This window comes from Onychomys torridus, chromosome 9 (assembly GCF_903995425.1).
Source record: "Onychomys torridus chromosome 9, mOncTor1.1, whole genome shotgun sequence".
Taxonomy (NCBI): domain Eukaryota; kingdom Metazoa; phylum Chordata; class Mammalia; order Rodentia; family Cricetidae; genus Onychomys; species Onychomys torridus.
Genome location: NC_050451.1, coordinates 52,575,191 through 52,602,976, shown reverse-complemented (window position 1 = coordinate 52,602,976; position 27,786 = coordinate 52,575,191). Strand labels below are relative to the sequence as shown.

General features: G+C 50.4%; 1 protein-coding gene across 1 annotated transcript; it reads left to right on the top strand.

Annotated features, from left to right (window-relative positions):
* The first annotated feature begins 9,405 nt into the window (after positions 1-9,405).
* C9H8orf74 (chromosome 9 C8orf74 homolog) lies at positions 9,406-27,500 on the top strand. Its single transcript, XM_036198733.1, has 4 exons — positions 9,406-9,486; positions 11,601-11,793; positions 24,793-25,208; positions 27,159-27,500. The coding sequence occupies exons 1-4, from the start codon at positions 9,439-9,441 to the stop codon at positions 27,396-27,398; spliced, it is 897 nt and encodes a 298-aa protein (XP_036054626.1). The 5' UTR covers positions 9,406-9,438; the 3' UTR covers positions 27,399-27,500.
* Positions 27,501-27,786: the final 286 nt, after the last annotated feature.

Genomic DNA, 27,786 nt, shown 5'->3' with positions numbered 1-27,786 from the left:
CATCAACTAGACCCTGCCTACTCAAGGCATCATAACCTTTAAAACACCAACTAGAGAGCAGTAGTTCAGTCATGAGCCTGCAGGGGACATTGCCAACTTAGACCACAGACTCTCACTCATGAAACACAGCACCCCAAGCTCACAGTGTGGTAGTCAGGATCAATCTCACCCATAGGAGCTGCAGAGCACCCAGAAACTGGGTCACAGTATCAGAGTGGAAAGACAAGGGTGGGGGTAGTGGGAGGAGATGTCTATTGTCACCTGCTCTGTGTCAGACACCCAGGTAAGTGATGCTAGCTCAGCTTCCTAGTGGGACCCTCATCCCTTAATGCCTTAGAGGATTTAGCTGAAAGACGAAACAGATTGCTGAAGATGTCTGTGGCCGTTGATTAAAACGTGAGTTTGCTTTCCTCCAGGTTCTGGGTTCTTTGAACCACCTCACTTTGTATTCATCAGACTGTATCAGGAAATTAAGTCCTGCAAAGAAGCCCACATCACAACGCCAATGTCCTGTCTGCAACCTTGGCCTTGGCTGGCTCCTGACCAGGGATCATTATCCTTATTGCTTCTACAGCCTCTTAACGCTTACCTCTTGACACAGCTGCCTTTCGCTCTGGTGGCCAGGGACTTCCCACTCATTTGTCCCTACGCTCACAGTGCCTAGCCAACCTCTGAACACAGCTGGTGCCCAACTGATGTCTATATGCCATGTTCTCAGAGATGTTGGGGTGAAGGCCCTGATCTTTTGGGAATGGGGCCACAAAAAAGGATAGCTGTCCTCCCCATGAGTCCCCAAGGCCCCAGGCCACAGCTGGCCAAATGAACCCCAGGTCTGAGGCAAGGTGAAAGCCCTTTTGGTTGCAGAGTTGTTGAGCTGTATCAGCCAGGCATCTCCTGCAAGCCGCAGGGTGCTTGCTTAAGAACTCCTGCTGACAGACTGATTTACTGACTAATTTATGTGACATACTTATGGAGTGACACAGGTCTCTTGGAAGAAGTTCAGAGGAAAACAGCCATGATGATTAAAGGATTGGAAAGTGGGTTTTTCAGGGAAAGGTTCTAAGGACTGAGCCATGGAGATGGAAGGTACATGGCCTCCTTCAGTCTACTCCTCATTCTCCACCAGGTAGACCAAAGCTCAGGACAGAGCACTACCTGATCAGCCAAAGCAGGGTCCCACCTGTGACTGAAAGGCCATACCAGCTTTTCCTCTTAAAACATACTCACACAGGAGCACACCAACACATGCACAAACATGCACACCCATGCCTGTATGATCGCCTGGATGTATACCCACATGTGCACACCTATCTTCTCTTTGTGTCTTGCTATCTCTGTCTCTCTGTCTCTGTCTCTCTGTCTGTCTGTCTGTCTGTCTGTCTCTCTCTCTCTCTCTGTCTGTCTCTGTCTCTGTCTCTGTCTCTCTCTCTCTCTCTCTCTCTCTCTCTCTCACACACACACACACACAGGTACTGAGGTGCTGAGAATGGCCGACAGCTCTTCTTTGGTCTTGTAGGTTAAGACAACGGCCTGTCTGAGGTCACTCTGATTTGTAAGAGGATTTTTAGAAGTCTCTACCACTAAGAGGGTAACTAAGATTCAATCACACCCCTGCGGAAGGTGGGGGCAGAGTCTCCACTGTCTGCCTGCGTTTCTGAGGATACACCTTCCTGAGGGTTGGGCTGCAATCTTCCCCAAGGTTGTGTCATGGCGAGGCAGTGGCTTATGCCTCTTACCTCTCCCTTCTCTCCTTGTCACTGTGTAGCAGTTGGGGAGGGTGGGGACTTCCCCTCCATGGAGGGAGCTTTTAGTGCTCAGTGAGAGGGATACAGGGTGTGGCCCCGTGAGAAAGTCAAAGCTGAGGTATGGGAACAGTGATGACCATGCTGGAGCTGGTCTGAGGAACCTAGACTCAGCATGAACCCTCGCTCACAGGCCTTGGGACCTTCAGGGCCCCTGCTCCCCCAGTCTTGGCTTCCCCATCACTGAACCTGGGCCAGGGCAGTGGCACTGTCCCCACCCTCCCATGGATTCTCTGACTATGAAGAATATCCTGTTTGGCTCCAGGGTCCTCTGCATCTTGGTTACTTCCTGTAGAAATGAACAAGGATGCTAACCCTGAGGCTAGCCTAGAAGATACCATATGGTCATATCCAGGGTCCTCTAGCCCCCCCTTTTTTCTTTGCCCTCTTAGAGAAGGAGTCTAGGGCATTTCATATGCTAGGCAAACTCTCTACTACTGAGCCCTAGCACCAGCTCCCCAAGACCCTGGTTTTGACACTCGGTGCTTGAGGACTAGGTCTTCTAGAAGCAAACTGGACCCTTTCCTGGGAGCCAGCCCCTCCTCCCTGGATATCTTCACCCCTGCAGAGCTGGCTGACACCTCTTCTTCCACTGCAGGACCCTGAGTGTCATGGGAAGAAATTTCCCTCTTTCTGGCTCTAGCAACTGCATCGCTCCCCTCAAAGGTCCAGATGGAAGGACTGGACAGGCTGCAGCATTGACACCCATAAATCAATCAGCAGGAACCTGAAACTCGGCTGCTGCTGCGACAGCACCATGTTTCAACATGATCTGCTCCCAGCTCAGCAGGCTGCAGGGAGGCAGTGGAGCCTTGCGTCACCACCAGCATCTGCAGCAGGAAAGCCTCCCCATTTTCTAGGACTTCCCAGAGTCAGTCCTCCTATCCCCCACCCCCAGTGGCTTACCTCATTGGTTACAGGTAGCTACACACTCACACTCACCATCCTCGGAGGAGCACTTGGGCATGGCTCAGCTCTCTGAGCCCAGGGGACAGCCAATCAAGGACAAGCTGAGGTAGATGCTGCCCCTCTCCCAGTAGCTGCTGTGGGCCTTTTGATGGAGCCTCTGGACATGCCTCAGGGTGTTCTTCTGTGGCTTCTGGAACTCTCTGCCCAGTCACTGGCCCTCTCACATGGAGACTCACCACCTCAGCAGCTTCCAGAAAGGCTGGATTATGACAAGCCCAAGAAGATTACAGGGGTTCACCATCTGCAGAGAGAATAATTAGCTTTGTGCACTTACACAAACGGCTTCTGGCCCTCGGCCCTCAGGATGGCTGTGAGGGCAGCACAATATAGCCGTGTGTTCACAGGGAACCTTTGAGTACCAAGGGTCTCCATTAACTTTAGACCTTGCAGTGGCCACAGCCCTGGTGACAACAGGCAGCAGGAGCACTAAGGGAAGAGGGGAAGGGAGATGTGGGCCACCAGCCCAAGGAGAGCTGGCAGAGAAACAGGAGGAGAGCATATGGGATGGCATGATGGGAAATCTTGATTATTTGATGGGGTTAGAATCATCATGGAAACAACCTCTAGGCATGGTTGTGAGTTTATTAAGGTGGGAAATTCCATCCTCAATGTGGGTGGCACTATTCCACAGGCTGGGGCTTGGGGATGAATAAAAAGGAGAAAAAGCAAGCTGAGTGTTGAATGTTCTCTCCTTCCTGACTGTGGATACTATGTGACCAGCAGCTTCAAGCTCCTTTCCCTTTTGACTTCTTGCTATGATGGACAGTATCCTCAAACTGTGAGTCTAAATAAATCCCCCCTTCCTCGAGTTGCTTTTCTCAGGTATTGGGAGAGCTCTCACCTGTTTTTCCCTCCAGCAGCTGATACCCAGTTTCCCTCTGAGGGTCCCCATTACTCACTTCAGACTGAGTCAGCCATATTGGTTTTTGTTGACCACAACCAAGGGTTATGATAGGAGGCTGAAATGATCCAATCCAACCTCTCTGAAGACAAAACAATCTGTTTCACAAAAATGTCCCCGTTTAGATCCATGATTGCCAGGAGGAAGGAGGTGAACTGTGACCTGCACCCCAGCATTCTGCTCAGTAGAAATGTGATGAGAGAAAGAGCAACCTGTGAGAATTCCCATTGACGTTGCCTTCGGGTGATGGAGGCTGAGCTGCCATGCATCTGCTCCAGCCTGGTCAACTCTGCAATGAACTCAAGGAGGGTTTCCTTCTGGTCATCCTTGTGGTGAAATGGGCATGGATGTGAGCCACAGGGATGGGGTCATTTTAATGAGACAGCTCGGCCCACTCAAGGCATTTTGCTAAGTTGCAACAAACATTCTCAGATCTCATAGGCTAAAATGCTATGGGCAACATGAAGGGCTCTCCATGCACACCTGCTTGATTCATGTCTATCTACTGAACCTCTGCAAAATGTGCAAGGTCACTGGTATCTAAGAAATGCCATGCCTCTAAGGATCTGCATCAGCACACAAGGGCCAAAGGAGTGTTCACAGGGGTTTGGGTTATTTATGTTTTAGGCCAGTAAAGGGAAGGTATCATTTGTTCAATGTCTACATTTAGTAAAATAAGGCGAGTAGGCATGGTAGCCTTTCCTTGGGTGACCACATATTTTTATTATCAAAACTAAGGCACTTTGAAGAGAAAATATAGACACTCTCAGTTAGGTTGGGGACAACAGGAGTAAACCTGGACCTCCCTCAGGCAGTCAGGATATCAGGTTGCCTTACTGGGGGGTGGGGGGCTCTAAGTCAATGAGTTGGGTAGTCAACTAGACTTTAGTATACAGACAACAGATTCAAGTTATGTCATCTCGAAAATGGTCACTGACCTGTAAGTAGCCATCCACAGAAGATTCATGACTCTATAACATCCACCATATTCCAACTGCCCCAGGAACCATGGTGGAGGATGCCAAGAATTCTCAAAGATAATAGCATCAAGTTTCAGAGTCAGGAAAAAAGTCAGTTCAAGTGAAATGCTGGTCTGGGTTTCATAATTCATGCAACCCAAAGAAGAACCCGTCAACTGAGCAAAGTTGACAGCAGGGCCTACTAAAGTCCTAGAGCTAGGGGGTATTGTGATAGGAATGGCCTTACCCATGAGGGACAGAAGGTAAAGGACACTCTCAGTTATTTGGAACAGGATATTTGTGCATACATGTGCACCTTTTGCTCCATGCTCATCAACACAGAGAAGAAAGGAAAACCATAAAGATAGAGGTTGGCTGGTCCACACCCCTGCACAGGAAGACTGGCATGTCTACTACCTCAAGGAGGAAACAAGCACAGGGTTGGTGGGAGGACTGACCCAGGCTTCCCAGGCTCATCCACCCTCCTCAGAAATAAAAGCCGTTCAGTGTAGCGTTGGTTACTTTTCTTTCTGCTGGGACTAATCTCCAACAAAAGCAACTTAAGGAGAGGTTCATTGCTCAAGGAGACATAGTCCACCATTTTGGAGAAGCCGTGGTGACAGGAAGAAGAAGCCATGTTGCATCCACAGTCAGGAAGTGGAGAGAGATGAATGGCAGATCTCGGCTCCCTTTCTCTTGTTGGCCTTTTTACTTGGTCTGGGACCTTGGTCCATGGGGTGGTGCCACCCACACTCAAGATGGGTCATCATTCCTCATCTTCTCTGGAAACGCCTTCACAGACACACAGTTGTGTCTCCTAGGCGATTCTAAATCCAGCCCAGTTGACAGTGACAATGAACCATCATTGGCACTGTGGCTTTAGAACATCAGCTATCAACAGGCAGGCAAGAACTGACCCTACGGGACATAATACAAGGATTGGAAATGCTGTGGACACCATAGTTGGCAGGGAGCCTGCTGCTGACATCTAGTCGGCAGAGGCCGGGGTGCTTCTCAGCAGCCAACAACGAACAGGGTTCCCTCCATCAATGCTGCTGAGGCTAGAAACTGGTTTATGTGACACTATTGACCTCATAAGTAGAGAGGGGAGGGACCAGCGGCAGTGTTGGTGACATGGACCAGGGATAACCTCAACATCTCCAAAGAACAGAGCTCATTGCGAGTCCTGGTTGTGAGACTTGGTTCTGACCAGAGCCTAGAGAGCCACGGAGACAATCACAAAGCCACCACATTCAGGGGGAAACAAAACCACCAAGGCCAATAAGCTTGCAACATGAGGCTCAGAAGCACAGGACAAATAGTATATGAAAGTGCAGAGAATTGACAGTTTAGGAAGTAGGGCTAGGAGGAGGAACTAGGCCAATGGGGATCGTGCCTGTGAAGAGCATCTCTTGTTGTAGTGCCCTTCACCCCACTGCCCTTCCCTGGCTATTACTGTGAGGTAAGCAGCTTTGCCAGATCCTGGGTTTGCCACCATGATGTTTTGCTTCAGCATTGGCCCAGAATCAACAAAGCCAAGTGACCATCGGCTGACACCAATGAATCCAGGAGCCTAAATAAATAAGAGAGTGGGGGCAAGGAAGGGACAAGGACTCAGGAAATCCATACTCACTCCTGAGGAAATCAGTCTTCTTGGGTGGTCTGATCAGGCTCAGTGAAGACTCAATGATAAAGACTCAGCAGAAGCCACACACCATACTTGGCTTTTGTAATGCTGGACCTTCCTGCTCTCTGAATCTTCCTTCCTTCCCATGCTCTCTTCTTCTCCCTCTTTAACAAGATGTGGTTGGATACCATCTTCTCTCCAGGCGGCACATTGGTTTCTTGGCTCCAAATCCTGGCTCCTGCCCCTTGACCCACACATACCTCATCCCAACCTTCCCATCAAGAGCCCACGTCCACCCATTGCATGCCCCTGCTCAGGCTGCTGTAACAGAGTTCTACACACCAAAGGACTCAAAGAGCAGACACACCCTCAGTTCTGGAGGATGGGTGTCCAAAGACAAGTGTCCACAGGGCTGGTTCTTTCTGGAGCGTCTCTCCTTGGCTTTCAGATAGCTGTGACCTCACATGGTCTTTTGATGTCATCTGTTACCCTCCACTGATGGGGACACATACTTCCAAGGTTGGGAGTCCAAAATCAAGGCGTCCACATTGGATGAGAGTCCATCCTAACGATCTCCTATACCTTAGTTGCATTTTTAAAGACCGCATGTACAAGCATGCTCACATTCTGAAGTACTGAGGACTTCAACCCTGGAATAAGGGGCAAGGGGCACATGTCAGCACACACCACACACAAGCATGCACACTCAGACTGTGCTCTCCAGCATCTGCATCTTCTCCATCCTACTCCTAGCACTTGCCAGGAGTTAGGCTTCCGCAGATGGATGTGGCTACGCTGTGGGAATCACAGCTCCTTTCTAATGTGGCCAAACAGTTCTTACATGTTCAGTGGCCATTTTTGAGCGAGCAGATGGATGAAGAAAGGATGCACTGAGGGTGACTGTCTCCTCTCCCAACTGCAAGGCTCCGATTGGACACAGTCACCTGGAATGATGCTCTTCATCCTTTCCTGGGGCCAGCAAGGCTTCCACCTGCACCATAGGCTTCAGGCTCTGGCAGGCTGAATTGACATTGAGAGGATGTGTGCAGGTAGGGCAGCCCCACAGCAGCACTACCCTCTGTCCTTGATGGGGCAACTTTATGACAAAGGGCCTCCTAGCCTCCTCTAGTCCTAGGAAACCCTCTTTGAATGACTGGGCGGACTGTCACTTTCTCAGGGCCCTTAGAGGAAGTGGGCCATGCAGCTCACATGGGTGACAGGGGGGACATCCTAAAACCTCCGCACCTCCACTTCCTGGTTCTGGAAAATCACTTTGCTTTCATGAACAAGAGCTCCTCCTCTTTGGTTGGCCCATCTCCCAATGACCTCATTTGACCCAACTGGAGGCTCAGAAGGTTGAGTGTCGCTGCTGGGAACCCTAACTCCAAGGTCCAGCATCTTAAACCAGACATACTAGGTGTTCCCTCCTTGCCTCCCATCTAGGACAGTGCAGTCAGGCAGCTGATGGAGATGTGGTGGGCTTGACGTTCTTAGGGAGCCCAGGATGGGATTCAGCCTTGTGCTTGCAGCATGATTGCTGGTGCTTGACAGTCATCTCTGCATTCCTGCTTGGAAGACAGCAAAGCAAGGGGCAAAATGGCTTCTGCAAAGTCTAGGAAGCCTCCGCTAGGAAGCCAGCCTTGTTCCCATGGTCTACAGGCGAGCTGAAGCCTCACCATGTGTCTGTGCTCCGAATAGGAAGAAGGGGGAAAGAAAAGGCCAAGAACTTACTCTGGCTTGGTAGTTTGTTCCTAAAGCCCTCTCCAGACCCTCCCCTGTTCACACTGAGCTGGCTGCAGATGTCAAAGACCTGCTAAGTGCCACTTAACAGCACCTTGCTTGGGGTTTGATTAAATGACTATAAACCATGGCACAGCCAAATCCACATAACTGATACATGCGCACATCTGTGTGGGGGCTGGGGAGGGTAGTCAACATGAAAGACAGATTAGAGGTCTCCAGTGAGAAGCTCAGCCCCCAACACAGCAAGACATAGAACATGGTCATCAATAAGCCCCCCTGGCTAGGAGTCAGCAGGGGAAAGGGTCAGGGTGCATTTGAGGGGCAGTGGGGAAAGATCCCCTCCCCCAATGACGCCACCACAGTGTGTCTTATCTGGCTTTCTATTGCTGTGGTAAAACACTGGCTAACCAACTTGGAAAGGAAGGGGTTAATCTGGTTTACAGGTCACAGTCCATTATTGAGAGAAGGCAGGAGCCTGGAGGCAGGAACCAAACCAGTGACCATGGAGAAGTACTGCTCATTGGTCTGCTCCTTGTGGCTTTCTCAGTTTTCTTTTCTTTTCTTTTCTTTTTTTTTTTTTTATACAGCTCAGGACCACCTGACTAGGCATGGGACCACCCACAGTGGGATGGGGCTTCCCACATCCATCATCAATCAAGAAAATACCCCTGCAGACTTGCCTACTGGTCAATCTGGTAGAGATATTTTCTCAGTTAAGGTTCCTCTGCCCAGACGACCTCAGTTGACCAAAAAACAAACAAACAAACAAACAAACAAACAAAAAACCTAATCAACCCAGCAGAGAACACCAACCCTAGCCAGTGTTCCCAGGCTCTCCTACTGGGACTCTGGACATGGGCAGTGAGGGGGGTGGGCGACCCAGGTGCCGCCAGGACAGGGGAGGCTAGGAGGGAGCCTGACTCATCATTCTCAGCATCTGGTGCCTGGGCACAGCACTTGGGGTGCCCCTGCCTAGCTGCTTTCTGTGTCCTCAAAGCTAAGTCATAACACTGAAAATACAGAGTTATGGAAGCTGCTGGGTGGTGGCGGGGGCAGGTTGGGTTAGATCCTGAAGGGATGAGGTAAGGACATGAAGGTCAGTATGGAGATCAAACCTGACCTATAGAAGGACAGGGAGACACAGGCTGCAATTAGCAGGATGTGTAGGGTGAGGGAAGTGCAGTGTGTGCACATGCACATGCCTGTACATGATGGAGAACAGATGGGAAACTGAGACAGATGAAAGGGGGAGGGGATAAGACCCCTGCACAGATACAGGAGGATGATCCATAGCCCAGGGCTGCCGAAGGACCAGTATGAAAAAGCTAGAAGGAGCCAGGGACCCCGTGACATAACAAAGCCAGGCTTCCTTGCCAGGGTTCTGGGAACTGAGTCAGTCCCAGTGAGGTCTCCTAGCAACTGGGGGAAGCCAGGGCCATGGCACTCCTAACACCCCAGGGAGTGAAGGAAGTCTTCCAGTTTCAGGTGAAGATCTGGGTTAGAGACCTTTGCTCCGATGGATATAGTGGGAAGGGGGAGGTATGCCAGCAAGGCTCCTGGATGCTGTCTTCTTGGGTGGTACTTCTAACATCCCAACACACCACTTCTAAGGGCACAATGGATGCTTGAGGATGGAATTCTAGAGTCACCAGCCCTGAGCCTGACTCAATGGATGCTTGAGGATGGAATTCCAGAGTCACAGGATGTTTGGGCTCACTGGAAAGTCTAGGCTGTGGACCAGCTCATCAGGGATGGGGGAGGAGGAGACAATACCTGCCATCTGGTGCATTGGGCCCCAATAGCCCTCTAGAGCTGTGCTTCTCATGTGAGGGAGGGTGAAGGGGCTCTTGCTGATGGGAGCTGCAGGGAAGGAGTGCATAGGACAGAGAAGGGTGGTAAACAGAAACTGCCAGGGGCTGAGAATAGGGCTCTAGGCCCACGAGATCTGCCATTCATCTACTTGGAGTTCCCCTAGCTAGAGCCTCCTCACCCTAGGGAGCAGCGCCCCTGTGGATGGTGGGTCTCTATATCTTCCCATTTCTTGTTGTTATTGACGTGACTCTTGCTTCTCCTACTGTATGCCCCTTCTAGAAAGGCTATAGCAGCACCAGTGATGGAAAATTTATCCTCTATCAGTCTTCTCCTCAGTCCATAAGAGAGCCTGAACATCCATCCAGCTAAACATCACCTCACTAAACCTCTTCTCCACCAGTCATTCACGCTCTAGTATCAGGTTAGCTTGTTGAAAGAAGTCTCAGAGAAATTAACTTGTTTTAGGGAACAGAAAATGGGAACTATCATTCACAAACCTGAGGCTTGTTGGATGTGCACAAACATGGGGCTGCACTGGCTAGTGTCGGAACTCTCGAAGAAAGGAGTATTAGTAAAAAAAAAAAAGGGGGGGGTGTCAGGGAGAATAATTCCACTGGTCAAGTACTTGCCACACAAGTACAAGGACATGAATGTGTCTGATGCCTAAGAACACACTTCAAAGACAGCCAGAGGAGGTGCTGAAGCTTTATAACCCCAATGCTAGGAGGCAGAGACAGGCAGCAAGCCCAGCCTACTCGGCAAGTTCTAGGCTAGTGAGAGACCCTGTCTCAAAAACAAGGTGGACTATGAGTGATGACTGACTCCTGAGGCTGCCCTCTGACCACAACATACACACCCACACATATGCACCGACACACAGAGGAGAACACTCACACATGTACCAACACACATGGGTGTACCAGGCTTTTTCTTTGGGGCTACCAACCAGCCCCCAAATCATGACACAGAGGCTTCTTATTAGTTATAAATGCTCAGCCTAGCTTAGGCTCATTTCTGGGTAGCTCTTTTAACTTAAATTAACCTGTTTCTCTTGATTTACCTTTTGCCTTGGGACTTTTTACCTTTTCTTACTTTCTTGCTGTCTCTTTGGCTAGCTGGTAGCTGCCTGGCTTCTGGCCCTGGGCATCTCCTGTGTTCTTTCTTCCTCTCTCTTCTCTAGTTCTTCTTGTTCTTTTTGAGCCTAGAGTTCTCCTATTTATTCTCTCTGCCTGCTAGCCCAGACTATCCTTTCTCTGCCTAGCTATTGGCTGTCCAGGTTTTATTAGACCAATCAGGTGCCTTACGCAGGCAAGGTGAAACAGATATAACACATCTTTACATAATTAAACACACATCCTTACATTGTTAAATAAATTCAGCATAAACAAATGTAACACATCTTTACACAGTTAAAGTAATATTCTGTAGCATAAACAAATGTAACACATCTTTGCCTGGTTAAAATAATATCCCACAACACACTGGAGCACACCCACACATATGTAGGGACACACAGGAGCACACCCACACATGTGTAGTACTGACACATTGGAGCACACCCACACATGTGTACTGACACACTGAAGCACACCCACACATGTGTACTGACACACTGGAGCACACCCAAAATAACCCAGAAAGGGTAGGCAGAGCTGTCTAGAAACCAAGCCTGATGCTTCCTTGGAGTCTTCCCACATTCCTGGCCATTCTCAGGATTTTCATGTGGCCCCCAACAGTGTCATGCCCAGTAATGACATTGACCCCTTCCCCCATAACGCATCCTGCAGAAACCCCAGGGACGAGAGCACCTGCGGAGGCTCCTGAACTGGGAGGAGTTTGATGAGCTGAGGGATGCCCGCCGGAGCATCCTGCTGGACACCCTCTATGACAGTGTCATCTTTGCTGTGGGAAAAGGCTTCCCGTGGGTCGAGGTGGTCCAGGTGGTCAAGTTCACAGAAGAGCTGCTCAAAGAGACCAAAGGTAAAGAGTGACATGGAGGGCCAGCACATGGGAGCTCCCAGGAGCCAGAGACCTCTTCAGAGGCACTGCACCCAGAAACAACACAGCCCTGGACTCTGGTCCCCATCCCTGACCTTCATGGCTGCAAATCCTGTACCACTTCACACTGGGCCCACATGCTCAGGGTGTTGGCTTGGCTTATATAAACCAAGTGTGTCTGTCCCCTCCTTAGAGACTTTCCCTTGTGCCCTGGGACAGCAGGTCATCCCCTCAATGGGTTATCAGAAGGTGTCCCTTCTGGTGTGGGCTGGTCAGTGCAGAACCATTATGGAAACATAATGGCTTAATTATAAAAAACAAAGACTATATTTCCCACCATCATTCCTCAGTGTGAATCACACCAGTGTGTCTTTAGGTTGGATTGTGTTAGAAGGTTTTGTTTTGTTTTGTTTTGTTTTTGTTTTTGTTTTTTTTGTTTTTGTTTTTGTTTGTTTTTTTTTTTTGTTTTTCAAGACAGGGTTTCTCTGTAGCTTTGGAGCCTGTCCTGGACTAGCTCTGTAGACCAGGCTGGCCAGGAACTCACAGAGATCCACCTGCCTCTGCCTCCCGAGTGCTGGAGAAGGTTTGGTTTTTAAAATTGCTATTTGAGTTGCTTGTGGGAGCCCACAGAGGTTTCCTAGTGAGATCTGAGCTTGCTTTACACAGCAGAGCTGCATTAGGGGGTGGCTTGACCATGTGCATGGTCACCAGGTGTCTGAAATGGTCTGCACTTGGCTGTGCTGGGGGGAGGCCTTTTGCTCCACCCCTTGACATTCCTTTCTATACCTGAGGGGAGAGACAGTCAGGGCCCCATGGATAAGGATCCAGACCCTCCTGAAGCTATTCTTCTCTCTCTCTCTCTCTCTCTCTCTCTCTCTCTCTCTCTCTCTCTCTCTATCTAATATTTCCTGCTGCTCCTGCTCAAGAGTGCCCCGGGGAAAAGTTGGGGTGGGATGGTCCCCCACAGTTGCTGACTTGAATTTCATAAGAATATCATTTGATGTTTTGGCTTGGGATTAGGTCAAAATTTCCACCAATTTCTGAAATGGCCAGGGGCACACTTCTGTAATTTTGTACTATGTATTTATTTGAAGCAAGTGTTCTCAGCATTGCACAATCAAAATATTAATCAACTCTGAAAAATGTTGAAGATATTCTATATTCTACAGTCTTAGTCATCTAAGATTTCATTTTTATATTTAAATAAATAAGTAGACAGTCTCATTAATATGCAACTTTAATTTTAATCAGTGGTAAAAATATATATCTGCTGGAAAATGTTTAAAATATAATACTCATAATCAGTAAATGTTTGATTTGCATACCTATTTTCTTTACCTACATAGCCAGAGTTGTGTTACATCTGGAGGGCATGAAGCTAGGCATGGTGGTGAACATCTCAGCACTTGGGAGGCAGAGGGAGATGGGCCTCTGTAAGTAAGTGGTCAGCCTGGTCTATATAGTGTACCTAGTGAGTCCCAGGCCAGCCAAGGCTACACAGTGAGACCCAGTCTCAAAATAAAATCGGTGGGGGTACAAACACAAGTAGAAAGCATTCAAGAAGTCATGCTTATAGCACTTGGGGCCTTGGCTGAAGGTAGAAGACTCATAAGATAGGGAGTCATGTTACCATCACCCTACAGCTAAAGGTTCACCTGTACAACCTCACCTGTTCCCTGAACCAGCCACCCATTTGGAACTCTGGGTCCTCTGTATGATCCAGGGACTTCCATCACTGCCTCTGACTTCACTAGGCTGCTCCCCCCACCCCAGTTTTCTCTGACTTCACTAGGCTGCTCCCCAATAGTTCTGCCCAATACTAGTCCAGACCTTGATCCTTTTCTCTCCCCTCTGGGAGATCCAGGTTCATTGAGAGGCCTTGCCTCAAAAACTAAGGTAAACAACTAAGAAAGACACCCAGCATTAATCTCTGGCCTCCATACGTGCATGTGTAGGCCAGTACACCACAAACACATGTACATGTACACACACACACACACACACACACACACACACACACACACACACACCACTGTCCACTTGGCTCTTCAAAGAGCTGAAATCTTGAGACATTTTCTCTTTCACAAAGGCAGATTGCAATAAAGACATCTCTCTATCTAGTGAGGATGTGCCAGCATTTCCACACTGTGCAGTGTCTGCTGTGATGATCACACTCCGGGGACCAAATCCACAAAGCAGTGCATGAAGCAAGATTAGAACTGTCTACACCAGCAATACCTTGAGCATCTGAAATGAAGCAAGGCTAGGTAGACAGCAGCGTGAAGAACAGAAAAATAATCAGGTCAACACCTTAAAACAGTGGGAGAAGACTTAAAAGAATAAACAGAAAAAGTTGCAAGCCAGAAATTAAAAATTTCAACTAACTCAGTCACTGACCAACCATACTTTGAAGTCTTTTGTCGTAGCGGGTAGCAGCTTTTTTCCCCTACATAGATGCTAATATTTTTGAATTTTTTCTACGGTTTGAGATAAACGAGACAGATGTTCTCTGCTCTGTTATCCTGCCTCCTGTGTCATGGCTGGATGTTGTTTCCTGGGCATGGAAGTCCATCCTACACACCCTCAAATTGGGGTCAGATGGAACAGGTAGTCAAACAGCTGTGCCCTTGCAGAGATGTCTTTTTCCCCCTCTCCCACATCCTTATTTTTGAAGCGGTCAGTTGCTATGCTGGCTTCTTCAAGCCAACACGGCCTTCATTCCCTATGTGCTCCAGGTGTCTCACCAGCAGAGGAGACACCAGTGCAGACAGAGGGTGTGTTTGTAAACTCCAGCTTTGTCTCTGCACACCCCTGGCCAGCCACTCTGCCAGTGTTCTATCAAGTGCACTGGGCTAAGTGAAAAGCTAATAATGGTCCAGGATAAAGAGCCAGACAAGGCATTCTTTTCATCTGCAGATGGGTTCAGGTTATGGGTCAGCACAAAGGAAACCCGGGAAATCACTGAGTGCCTTCTAATCCAGCTGCCGTAGGCCATGACCTACCCTGGCACACATGCACACAAGCACCTACCTGTACGAGTGACGGAACCGTGTACTGTCCTGATGAGGGCACCCAAGTCTCCTACCCCTGCATCCTGCATCCTGCCCCAGTCCCTCCTTGGTACATCACACCTATGACAGCTGTTGGCACAGGATGCAGCCAGTGAAGACCACAGTCCAACACCATCAGAGTTTCTGTTCCGGCTGACATCCATACTGGCTGTCACTCTTCTTGGCAGGTGGCTCCCCTGGGGTGCTTTGTTGTGGCTAACCTAGGCTAAGGATGGCTGTGTTTTGTTTGCACGACAGATGAGGACATTGGCAGGCAGTGTTTAAGGAGGGGTCGTGTTTGCACAACAGTGATTCAGAGCCCTGCCAGGATGGCTGCCAGCTCAGCTTATCTCCTTACCCAATCGAGCCCAGCACCGGGAGGGACATGGCGGCCCTTTATTCAAAAGCATAAGCTGATTCCATCCTGGCAAAGAGCTCCCAGGATCTTCTGGCCTCAACTCCAGACTCTGTACTTGGCACTTTCTTGGGTCAGCCTCCGGGAAGGCCGGGCGACTCACATCCAGCTGCCCCCCTCCCCCGGGGCCTAGGGTGAGATCACCAACCATGGGGTCAAGGGACAGAGTTCTTCAGTCTACCACATCCTGGTGGGGAGAGAATGACAGGAAAGGGCAGACTTTATGTTCTGTACCCAGGCTATAGGAGACTCAGGAGAAAAGACAGAGCCTCCAATATGTGGCTGCTCAGGAAGTCATGGGCAGGAAGGAAGGGATGAAGGGGCCTGGGGCAGGCTGGCCTACCTCAGTTTCACTCTACTGTCTCTGCCCTCTGCTTGCCTGGAGGACTCTCCCCGACCAACTACCAGCTTCCACATCTTGTCACCATGGCAATACGGACACATGAGGTAGGAAGACACCTCTGTCCTATGGCCTGGCCACAAAATCCTGGAGCTAGTAGGAAAGCAGGCTGGAAGACCAGTTGATAGAGGCAGAGCAGAGTGTGTCATGATCCTGGCATCCGTAGTTCCACCCATGCCACTCCTGATTCTCCAGGAAATGTCACTGGGCCACCACAGGGTGGGAAGGCAGCCACCCGCCTGTCCCCAGCAGCCCAGACCTGGAGTAAGTAGTGACTCACCAGGCTACCCGGCATGGCTCTTCCACCCAGGGGACTCATGGCATGCACAAGTTCTGTACCCTTGCCGCCACCCCCTGCAGCTCTCCAGGCCAGCAAAGCAGATAGCAGGTGCCATTTTCCAGTGCCTGAGACAGACTGAGCAGGGGTACCTTCAGACCAGGCCAAGACAGAGACGTTAGATTGAACTTCTGTGCCAAGATTTCCTCCGAGGCCCTTGGTGGAGAGGTAGAATGTTTTTGGGGACAAACTGGCAGCCCTCACTTCAGAGATTCCCCTGGGTGAATATGATGCCTCAGGCTACCCTTGAAAGTGCCATAGACAGCAAGAGTTAGCAGCATACACCTGCTTCCTTACTGTTCTAGAAGCTGCAAGTCCAAGAAGAGGTGCTGGCAGGCTGCTTGTTCCTGAGACCGCTCATGCTGGCCTCCAGCTGCCATTACCTCCCCGTGTCCTCACATGGTCCCCTTCTGTCCATGCTCTCACGTGGTCCCCTTCTGTCCCATGTCCTCACGTGGTCCCCTTCTGTGCATGTCCACTACTTCTCACATTAAGGCCCCACTCAGATTACATGACTTCATTTAACCCCAACTATTTTAAAGGCCTTATCTCCTCTCCCCCCCAAAAAAAAAACATTCTGAGGTCTTTAGGGGGTGGTTAGGTAATGTATAAGTTTGAAGAGGGAAGCAAGGTGTGGTGACATATGTCTGTAATCCCAGAACATGGGAGATTGAGACAGAAGGTTTTGAGATGGAAACCATCCTGGACTATACCACAAGAGTCCATATTAAAAGAAAAAAAAAAAAAGAGCAGTTCAGGGTAGGTGAGGGTGGGGTATAACTCAACCAATATGCAGAGTGAGGTGACAGCTAACTATGTCAACAAGACTACCACAGAAGCATTCACATTCCCTGGCCAGACCGTGTGTCCTGCCAAGGATGGCTATGAAAAGTCCAGGACCTGTGGCATCAATAAATCTTCCTACAGCATTTTAACGGTGAGATGCTGTGACCCAGAGAAATTAACCTTCCTAAGAATGCACCTAGGGTAAGTGGGTTCAGGATTTGAATCCAGATCTGTGTCTGACTCAGAATCCACACCCTACTTGATTACTTTGCATTCTGATCAAGGACCTGAGTACATGGAGTGTATATAGGCCTGGGAGGTAGAGAGGTAGCCTGAGAGAGGCCCCTGCCTCAAGTGGGATGGGAAGCTGGCATGCAGGAAGAAAAAGTACCTAGGAGGGCCAGGTAATCTGCCTGGGAGTGCACTCCTAACTAGGTCACCTTGAGTTAGAGCATGCATCTGGGGACTGATCCCAGCCATCAGCAGGAGGGGTCCAGTGGGGTCAGTGTCTCAACCCAGACTGAAGGAGGAGCCTGTGTCTGCCAGCTGTTCATGCAACCTATGGATGAATGTGCATGTCTCCTGCAGACCAGTCCTCCAGCTCTTGACTGTGACCCTCTGCCATTTTACTCCTGTCCCTTCTAGGGCTGAGGGCCTAGCATCCCGGAGAGAGGTGCTGTATGAAATAGTTGATTGGCAGGCTTGGGACAGAGTCATATCCCTGACATTGGAGGATTATTTGCTTGTTTCTGTCTCAGGCAGGAGGACAGTTAAAACGATGGGGCTGCAGAATCAGAGCCCCCTTCCTGAACTTAGTATACAGTGGCACATGGCTCCCAGCACCCACCACAGCCCACTATGGCTCAGGGGACTGTCGGCTCCATGGAAATCCTCACAGCTTCTTAGAGTGGAAAGGGACCCAGGAGGTCACCTGATCTACCCCCAAACCATCTAATAGCACATTTTAGAATCCTCTGGCACCCATGTCCCACCTCCCACACCAGACACTAGATGGCCATCAAGGGACTGGATGGAGGTCACTCTTTATCCAGGACTCGGGGTCCTCAGCTAGTACCCCACCTCTAGAGAGCCAGATAGAGTCTAGATTATCCCCAGGGAGGTGTTGGTAGAAACCTAAGGAGGCAGGAGAGGATTAACACACAAAACCACATTATTTATCACTATGGAAAGCCCTGGATATTCACTGTCTTTGGACCTGACAAGGCAAGATTTTTATTGGCTCCATTTTCCAGATAAAAGCACTGATTTCTAGAGAGAGTCACCTGTGCAAGTGAGGACACGCTATGACCAGGTGTGAGCTGCATCTTCGTGAATCCTCAGCCTGGGCGCTCATGGGCTCACTGGGCTGCTCTGTGGAGCAGCCAAACTCTGAGCTCAGCTCCCAATGTCAAAGCCATCCTGAGCTCAGTGGGGGACTCACAGGGAGTGTCAGCCAGGGAGGTGGACATGAGTGAAAGGCTGTCTGTCACACCTCAATCTAAAGCCCAGAACAGAGGGGATATTTCAGTCTGGCAGTCAGGGAGGACCCTGATGGTCCTCCCCCAGAGGTTTTGGAATCAGACTTCCCACTCTCCTGTCCCTGCAATCAACCTCTGCAGGAGGGCATTGTTCTTGAGAGGACTTCTGGCTCTAAAGAGAAAGGGAGCCAGCATCCCAGAGACCCAGGGATAGACAGGGGGTCATGGAAACAGTGCCAGGCAAAGATGGAGAAATCTCACAGCTCTGACCTCAAAGTGCAGTGTGTCCCTGGCCATTGGTCAGCAGGGCAGACTCAGAGCACACTCCCAGGGCAACAGCAGAGTGGTGTCTCCTGCCCCAACTCCTTTCCTCAGAGACTGTGGCTAGCTACCTTCAGAGACACTTCTGGCCACAAGAAGCCACAGTATCTAGGGGAAAGAAGTAGAAACCTGTCCCTTTCCCAGGTTAGGAATTGAAACACACTCCAGGGCCAGGCCCTGATCCCTTGCCTGGGGCAGGTCCCACCATTTTTCTGGACCTCAGTTTATCTATCTTAGAACAAGATCCTTTGATCTGGAGAGATGATCTACCCCAGGGAGCTTTGAAGAACTTTAAATTTGCTCCACCTTGTTGATGACTGGACTGAGCTCATTAGCATATTGAGCCTGCTCAGTTTCCTTGGATAGGTTTATTTTCAAGGTCTCTGGCTCAGATCATACATCTTTGATACAGTACCTACTGCAGAACAGCTTTTAGAAACTTGAGAGACTTGAGGTCCTTCTTGCATCTACCTCCAAGAGTCTACAAAGAGAGCTTGAAGTCACTTGGAGACAAGAGACTGGGACTGAATTCTGATTCTGTCAATTATCAACTATGCATCCTTGAGTGAATCTTTCAGCCTCTCTGTGATTCTCGGTGTGCCCTGTGGATAAGGATGAGCCTCTGCAAGTGGAGAGGGGCTTGGGAGCCCAAGCGGCAGAGGTGCATGTGACACAATGCTGTGGGATCCTCCAACCCTGAGGATAATGATGCCTTGGTAGTCCATGCATGGGTTCCTGAATGCTGGGGAACACAGAGCAGAGCTCAATGGAGATGACAGGCCTGGCCCTCCATCTGCCTTCCTCTTCTTGCTCAGGTACTGAGAAAGTCAAGTTGTCATGTTGTATCCTGGCTTGACTCTTCTGCCTTGGATCCAAAACAAGGCAACCAGACAATCTTGTCAGAGACACCCCGGTCATCAGGTACTCATCCAGAAAGATCAGCCCCTCTTCACCATTTTTCCCTGTCCTCCCCACACTTAGGCTGGGCTCTTCTCCTATGTTGCTATGGAGATGCCAGTTCTCCCCTTCCAGGTCCTTTCTGCCCAGTGCGGGAGCAAGCAAGCATCTTGCGTTGCCATCGGCGGATCCTCCCCCACACCCCTCTTCCATCATTCCTCTCCTCCTCCACTCTGCTCCTCCTCACAGGTGTGGGCCTCCAGGGGTTTGGGGACAGACTTCAGGAAGTTCCCAGTGGCCAATGCAAATGAAGGCCACTCCCTGTTATTGAAGAGCAGTGTGCAGGCCCAGCTCTGCCTGCCTCTGCCAGAGACTTCTACCGCTTAATCCCTTGGTGCTGAGTCACTGGGACGCAGGGAGCAGATTGTGCATCTCACAGCGGCTGTGGCAGTAGCGAGGGACAAGGTCTACTGAGCCCGGAAGCCTCTTTGGTGGAGTCCAAATTCAACCAGGGATCTTCTCATTGGCCCAGGCAAAGGCTACACTAATGTTTCCCTACCTTTCAGGAAAGCTGTATGGCAATCATAGCAAGATCTGGACATGGCTGAGCCTCACAGATGTCTTGTGTGGCCACTGGGGATGCAGAGGATAGGATGGCTTTGGGGGAAAGCGGCAGACATGACCGCCCACATAGAGGGGCAGGTTCCCCACCCTGTGCACTGGCAGGCCAAGCCAGGCTGCAGGCGGAACAGAGCAACCTCTGATAAATTCACTATGAGGAGCCTAGAGACGGGTCCTAAGCAATGACATCCTGGCACTCTCCTAGGATCACTTTTCTGGTGGTCCCTCTGCTTGGCTGCCATCACCAGTCTGAAGCCCAAGCAACCTCTTGCTTCTTGCTTTTTGCTTCACTACCCCTGAGGGCCCTGGAGCTCCACTGCAATGCTTAACTTGGAGGAACTTAAGGGTTCTATGCATTCCTTCAGCTCCAGGAACCCCTTACCTCCTGTTCTCAGCACCCACCCATCCTCTGTCCAGCCCCTTAGTACTCCCTGCCGTTCTTATCCTGGGCCTCGTATGCGCTCCAGGTGCTTATACGTGCATCCTCAGCTCTTGCTTAGGTAATTTGTAGCATACATGTGCCCTCAAGGAAGCCAAGACTGCCTATCCTATGTCATTGTAACCACTACTGCCCCCTCCAAAAGCAGAAATGAATCTGTCAATACACATCTGAGCAGGCCCCGACTCACTTACTCACACATGTAAAAAAGGCCTCAGCAGCAGGTGGGTAACCCAGAAGCCATGGCAGAGATTGGAGGCGCTGATTTCCTGCTGGTCACCCTTCACCCTGCTTGGTAGCCCCTCTGCCAGAGGCTGGGGTCCTGTGGCTCTGATCCCAGATACGAGGAAGAAATTCTAAAAGCAACTCTGCCCTGGGAACTAGCCCTCGTCTTCTGACCTGGACAGGACAGGGCTGTGTGTGGAGGCAACCTTCCGTACCCCAGAAAGCGCCTATGGATTCTAAAGTGTGGGGTGAGAGGTACAGTCAGGGGCTCCCACTGGGCCTAGTCCTTCCTTTCCCCTGACCGAGGTGTGTGTGATGCTCAAGAAACCCAGAGGGGAAAAAAATTAATGTTAAGGATCAAGGCTGTTGGCAGAGCAGGGCTCCAGAACATGGTCAGGTACTTTTTGTCCCATAGTAAGTGCTTCTGCTCCGCTCGACTCATTTGGGGTTTAAATAAACTAATGGGCAAGAGGTAGGGATCTAGTCTCGTTCTGCACCTGGATACCTAGATTTGCCAGCACTGTGGGCTGACAAAGCTGTCTTTTCTCCAATGTATTCTTTTAGAATCTTTCATTGTATCATCATGGGTTTCTGTGTGGGTCCTCTGCCCATCCTGCTTTGCCGTCTCACATGTTTATTATAGAGTCAAAGTCATACATGTCCAGACGACATGAAAGGGGAAGCAAAGGACAACAAAGAGGACTGATGGAGAAAGGGGGATGAGAGGGGAGAAAGGTAACAGAACAGGGCCGGGGATCCAGGAGGAGTAGATTGGGTGGACGTGGTCACTAGGAGAGGGCCTTTGAAGGTGACGCCACCTCTGGTTCCATTCTCAGCTTGCTTCCCAAGCCTCCACCATGTGTGATAACCTCTGCGACATGCTCCCTCACTGTGACAGGTGACACGTCAGAGTCACTCGGGAAAGTAGCAGCCAAAGAGGGCGCAGCAAGAGGGATCTGGGCTGGCTTCTGGACCCAGGCTGGTACCGGATGAGGGGCCAAGCTGCTCCTCGGAGCACAGGTACCCCCCCTCACGGTGTTCCCAGGGGGATGCTGCTGTCCATCAGCTGCCCTTGCAGTAGAGGAGTCCCTAATCAGATACCCAGCTCCAACAAGAATAGGGTAGCAAGGGACACTAGGTGTTGGTACGGTCACTGTTCCCAGGGTGGCAGCTGCCAAGAGCCCCTGGTTGGTGAACCAGACCAGCACCTGCTCCTAGCAATATGTCAGTCCTCCTCTCTTCATGGCCTGTTGCTCCTGCTCACAATCATCCCACTCCCACCCCAAGAACCCATTTCTGCTCACCTCCAGCCTGCTACTCAGATGCTCTGAAATGTCTTGTCCTGAAAACAAAGCTGTAGCTATTGAGCACGGCCCATGCATGGGTCCTTCACATCTGCTTGCTACCCACTTTCCCACCAACAGTTGCTGCTGTCTATCTGCCTTTAGCATTTGGGGCCCAATCTTGCCCCAACCTGGGCCATAGTGTTGTTGGCCCATCTCTCCCCCTCCATCCCTGCCTCGCTCTGCCCCTTTGAGCCAGAACAAAAGCCACTTGTCCAACCCTCCTCTTCTCAGAGGACTCTCATCTGAGTGCTCCCATGGCCCAGTTCTGTCCTCCCTTGTTGAACACCACGGCTATGGCTTCTCCCACCCACGCTTCATGGGCAGGAACGTGCCTTTTTATCACAGCGCTACCAGCACCCAGCACAGCACCTTCTTAAAGCACTGACAGAGGCCGTTCATGGACTCAGCAACAGTTGACAGATTCACCTTGTAAAAAGGAAGGGAGACAGGAGGGGGATGCAGGGAGGAAGGAAGACAGGAGAGAGGAGGGAGAGAAGGGGGAAGGAATAGAGAGAAGAGGGAGGAGGGAGACAGGAATGGAGAGGAGAAGAAAACAAAGAGGGAGGGAACCCAGAAGGAGGGAAGAGGGAGGTAGACTTTTCTCAAATGGCTAATGCAACTCCTCCACCCCTGTAGCATCTGTGGCTTTTCTCCTCTATAGCTCCAGGACAGGCAAATGAGTATGTTAGCTCACAGGATCCTCCAACAAGCCTCTGAAGTAAATATATGCAATCCTCAACTTTACATTCACATCAATGTAAATTGATTTGAGGTGCCCCAGCTAGGAAGGGACAGATTGTCTTGGGCCTCCAAGCCAAGGGCCTTCCCCAGAGACAAAAGCACAGCTCTCAGCACTGGGCCTGTTCTACTCTGAATGAAGAGGTCTGCCTGTGCCAGGCTCCAGCCTATAACCACTGCCCTCCCCCACTCACCTGCGAAGCCCAGACATTAACAGTTTCAATCTGAAATGTCCCCTAAAGACTCGTGTGGTGATATTTCGTTTGGGTGGAGAGAGGAATATAAGGCAGGAGGAGACAGGAGCTCCACCCCTTTTTAGCTGAGGAGCTGATGAGGTAAGAGGTGGCTGTGGCTTGCTCCTGGGTCTCTCTGATCTTTCTTTCAGCGTTTACCCGGATATCTGGCTCTGGATTTTTATTATTAAAACCAATTAGAATTCGAGCTACAGACTCCTGTGGACTCACTTCCCAGTGAGTCGCATGGACTCTAGGAGATGGGCTGAGGTACTTAGCATGACTGGCTGAGGTACTTAGCGTGTACTTTTGAAAGGGGCCTCCAGTGCCTGTCCCACCCCTGGACGCTGTCTACTTCCTGGTTCGCTGTCACATGACTAGCCTCCACCTCACACATAAACTGCCACAGACAGAGCTTCACTCCCTGGCCTTCCAAGCCTTCCCCACTGTGACAAACTGAAATACCTCCATACAAGCCCTTCTTCCCTTAAGTTGGTTCTGTTGGGTTTGGTTACAGGGACATAGAGGTAAAAATACACCAGACAATCTCCCTAGCATGTATGAAGGAGGCTTTCAGCAAAGACATCCCTGTCTACCTGCTGTTTCTAAGGCAACATGGCTTCATCCCCTGGTCCTTGGGGTGATGATGTGATGGTCAATATTCCCACACAGAGCAGCAGAGCCTTTTGAGGAGCCCCGAGTGAGTGGAGAAGTAAGATGGCGGGTTTTCAACACCACCCTCCAGGCAGAGCCAAGTCACCCCTTGGTAGGAGATGGGAAAGGGCAGAAGTGAAAACTCCTCTAAAGCCAGGGAATAAGGGGTGACAGGCGGAAATAAGGAAGAGATATGCAGAGGAGTCGCTCCAACTTCAGGAAAAAGCCAGACTCTTGCATCGCGCTCTTGATTTCCATGGCCGTTAACGGGCCTGGATTCTAAGCGTGTGTGGCTCAGTGGCCTCCTGCCTGCAAAGGAGGGCAGGAGAGACATGACCAAGCTCACGGTGGTTAGCCATAGCGCTGTGAGAACTGGCTCTCCTGGCAGTAGGAGGGCCATGTTCTTAAGCCGTATCTTGACTTGCTATGCCCAGGACTTGCACGGCTTTCTGCCATGACTCTTTAGAAACCTGGTCCTGGCAGCCTGGATGGAGTTCTGCCTCCAGTCACTGCACTAAGGCACCTGGAGGGTTCAGGTCCTGGGAAGGGACAGGAAAGAGCTGTTCCCTTTCTGAGGAGCTACATCCTTGGTGCTGTTCTCATAGCTGACTCCATGTGAGGTCAGCACTATTTGTCCAACTCTGTCCCAAGCCCCCAGTATAAAGGTCACCCAGACGCATCTCCAGTCACCTCCTTCTCCGCGAACATCAGAAACCCCTAGTTACTCGCCTTTCTCCTTCCTGAGGAATTTGAAGTCGAAACAATCTAAAACACAGTTGAAGCAAGTCAGAACAGGAGCTTAAAAACAGAAGGCTGCAATAACCCTATAGGGAAAATGTGATAAATGCAACTTACTGCAGAAGATTGGCCCTGAGCTTCCTGGAATCCAAAATAAAGCGGGAAATGGGATGCACTCCAGAGCTCTTGAGTGGGAGCTGATGAGTCGTGCTGGAGAATCAGAGTCAGGACTCAGATTCTGAGGTTGGACCTGGATTCACAGGCCCATTTACACTCTTGTACCCTACTCCCCTGTACCCACAGGCTGCTCCATCACAGAGGCTGTGACGGTCCTGGGGAAGAAGCTCCGAGATTACCAGAAGCAGTTCAACGTCACCCACCTGCTGGCCCTCTGTGACTACTTCCACAACACTTTCATCCGACACTATAGACTCTACCAATATGTCCTGAGCCAGGACCAGGAGGTCAACCTGACAGTTGCCCATGTGCAAATGTGTGCGCCACCCCAGCCCCTTCCCCTGACAGAAGGCATAGACAGGGATGTGTGGAGGCATGGGCAGCAGGTGGCCGAACTGAGCACAGCTGAGGTGCAGAAACGCGCCAATGTGATAATGCTGAAGGAGACGCTGAGCCTGGAGCAGGCACACATGATGCAAAAGGCCTTTGGGGTTGAGGAGCCTCCAGGGCAGCTACAACCCCGTTCAACCTTGAGGAGAGAGGTGAGACTCTGTCTGCCAGCCCCAGGCTCTCTGAGACACAGCAGGCTGGACTCATTCCCAGGCCTCTTTCACTGTTTGCACTGGTAGTGGGGGACAGAGACGCAGGGGCATCTATTATCTCCCACAGACTTTGCATGCACATCCTTGCACAACATCCCTGCAGAGGAGAAACTCATGTCCCCATTTTCCTGATGACACAATGGTGTTATAGAACATCATTTGCCTAATGCCATCAAGGTACCATGGAGTAGAGTTCATAGTTGATCAAGGCCTGCAGACCTTGAAGTCTGAGTTTTTCCCTCCATGTCATTGACTGGTGACAGATTCCACTGAGAGGAAAGAGACATAGACCTCTGAGCTGCTGGGGAATGTCCCAGTGCCCTTGGTCTGCAGTTAGAGCCATCGTCATGGAGACCCAAGGTGCAGATAGCTCAGGGAAGGTGTGTGAGCAGCTGGCCTAGAGAAGACTGGAAGAGCTGAGTGTGTGTGTGTGTGTGTGTGTGTGTGTGTGTGTGTGTGTGTGTGTGTAAATGCACAGGCATAGCAGGAGAGGTAGTGGCAAGATTGTTTTGAAGGGGGGTTCTGTTTGTTGTTTGGTTAGTTTTGGCTTCTGATTTGTCGGCCAAAGAAAGTATTCCTCCCAAGTTCAAAAGGATGTTTGGGAAATTGCTAAAATAATTACCCAGCAGGTTGGATGATACTCATCCAAGGTCAAGGCTTGTGATATGTAGTAACAGGACAAGACCATGCTATCTAAATACATTAAGACATCCAAAGTAGGCAGCCAGGCATGCTGGTGTACAGTTATGATCCTACCACTCAGGAGGTGATGGCAGGAGGATCAAGAGTTCAAAGCCAACCTTAACTATGTGAGACTTCATCATAAAACAACAGCAACAGACATCCAATGGGGGTCCAGGAAGCTAAGTGACAGATTGTCTCTGGGTCCTTAAAGGACTTTGCTCTATGATACCATGGAGTCTGTAGGCTAGGTCAGGAGAGGGCTGCCTGATACCAGCTGCTGCTCCACCATGCCTTTCAGTTCCTCTTTAATCTTCAATGGGGGCTCTCTGGCAAAGCTGGGGAGCCCTGGCAGTAAGTCTTAGGGAAGCATTTAACAGCCATCACCACAGGACAAATGCACATCTCTATGGAGTCCGATCCTTCTCTAAAGATCTAGGGAAGAACATTAATTTTATATTGAAATAAAATCCAAGGAACAGCTGGGTGGTGGCGTGGGTGGTGGCGGAGGTGGTGGCGGTGGCACATGCCTTTAATCCCAGCACTTTGGAGGCAGAACCAGGCAGATCTTTGTGAGTTCGAGGCCAGCCTGGTCTATAAAGCAAGTTCCAGGAAAGGTGCAAAGCTACACAGAGAAACCCTGTCTCGAAAAACAAAAGAAAACAAAACAAAAAATCCAAGGAACATTCGAAGGCAAACAGTACACCAGAGTTTAAGTATGTATTACAAACAACAGCATACCCCAATATATCCCTCATCCATAACTTCTCAGTCATGTCTCTAAGACAATAGAGAGTCAGGAATGTGATGGGGGGTCACAGTGTATTCTGTTAGAATAACAAATGGGGGCTGAGTTCATATTCTTTCTGTAGTGGGCTGGTCCAAAAGTAACCCCATTCTCTAAAGCACTGCCTGTCCCCTCCAGTAAAGCCACCAGGACTGTGAAATGTGAGAGCAGTCAGGAGGTGGGGGGAGCTCACGATGGCCATGTGAATCATGACTGGCCACTGGCCTCTGGTCCCAGAACCATGGGAGGAATGAATGACGCAAGGAGATTTGCTTCCCAGGACTTGATGGGGGAAGGGAGAGAGCTGGTGGGCAGGAGGCACATCCACAGAAGAGGGCCACCACTATGGGGAGCCACAGCCACTGATAGGAGGATGGGCCTCGGCTGTCCTCCAAGCATGCTCACTGATGTGTGTCCTGCAGGCTCTGGAGCGTCTGGTCAGCGAGGCCATCCACATCCAGATCGCATGCCTGCAGGAGCTTCTACAGTACGAGATCCAGGCAGCTTTTGACATCCTGGACCTGAGGCTGCAGAAGAAGACACTGAGCCTCAATACTCCTCCACCCCCACTTCCCTGTATCACCGCTGGCCAGGCAGCCTTAGAGGACTCTCCTAAGGCCAGTAAAGCCAATAAAGGAAAGAAAGGCAAAGCTAAGAAGTAGGAGGCTGGCAGCTACCATCCAAGGACTCGCGAGAGAAGCTATATGGGCATGCTCAGCATAGACCAGAGGCTCCTAGTGATTAAAAGAAACAAAGCCACTCCCGTGCTGTCTCTGTCTCATATGTGATGGGAGAGGGTAGCTTCTTGGCTAGACTAGACCTTTCTTTCAGTGGGACCACAGAGGTCACCTGAGCAGACTATGCTCTGGGATTCTCCTTCCCTAGATGGAGAGCAAATGGTGGAGGGTCTCACAGTGCATGCCAGGAGAGAGTTCAAGCAAGGTCAGGTAAGTCAGGTAGGCTCACCACCGCCCGGAGACAGAGTTGAAGAAAGGGGAGCCAGTGCTCAAGACTCTGTGTCTGGGCTCTTTCCCTGGGGCACTGTGCCTT

What these genes read in the sequence shown, in the direction of transcription:
- C9H8orf74 (XM_036198733.1), top strand. Translation starts at nt 9,439, where the DNA reads ATGGCACTCCTAACACCCCAGGGAGTGAAGGAAGTCTTCCAGTTTCAG. An exon ending in AGGAAGTCTTCCAGTTTCAG is followed by an intron (nt 9,487 to 11,600) that starts GTGAAGATCTGG and finishes CGCATCCTGCAG; the next exon opens with AAACCCCAGGGACGAGAGCA. An exon ending in GCTGCTCAAAGAGACCAAAG is followed by an intron (nt 11,794 to 24,792) that starts GTAAAGAGTGAC and finishes CTGTACCCACAG; the next exon opens with GCTGCTCCATCACAGAGGCT.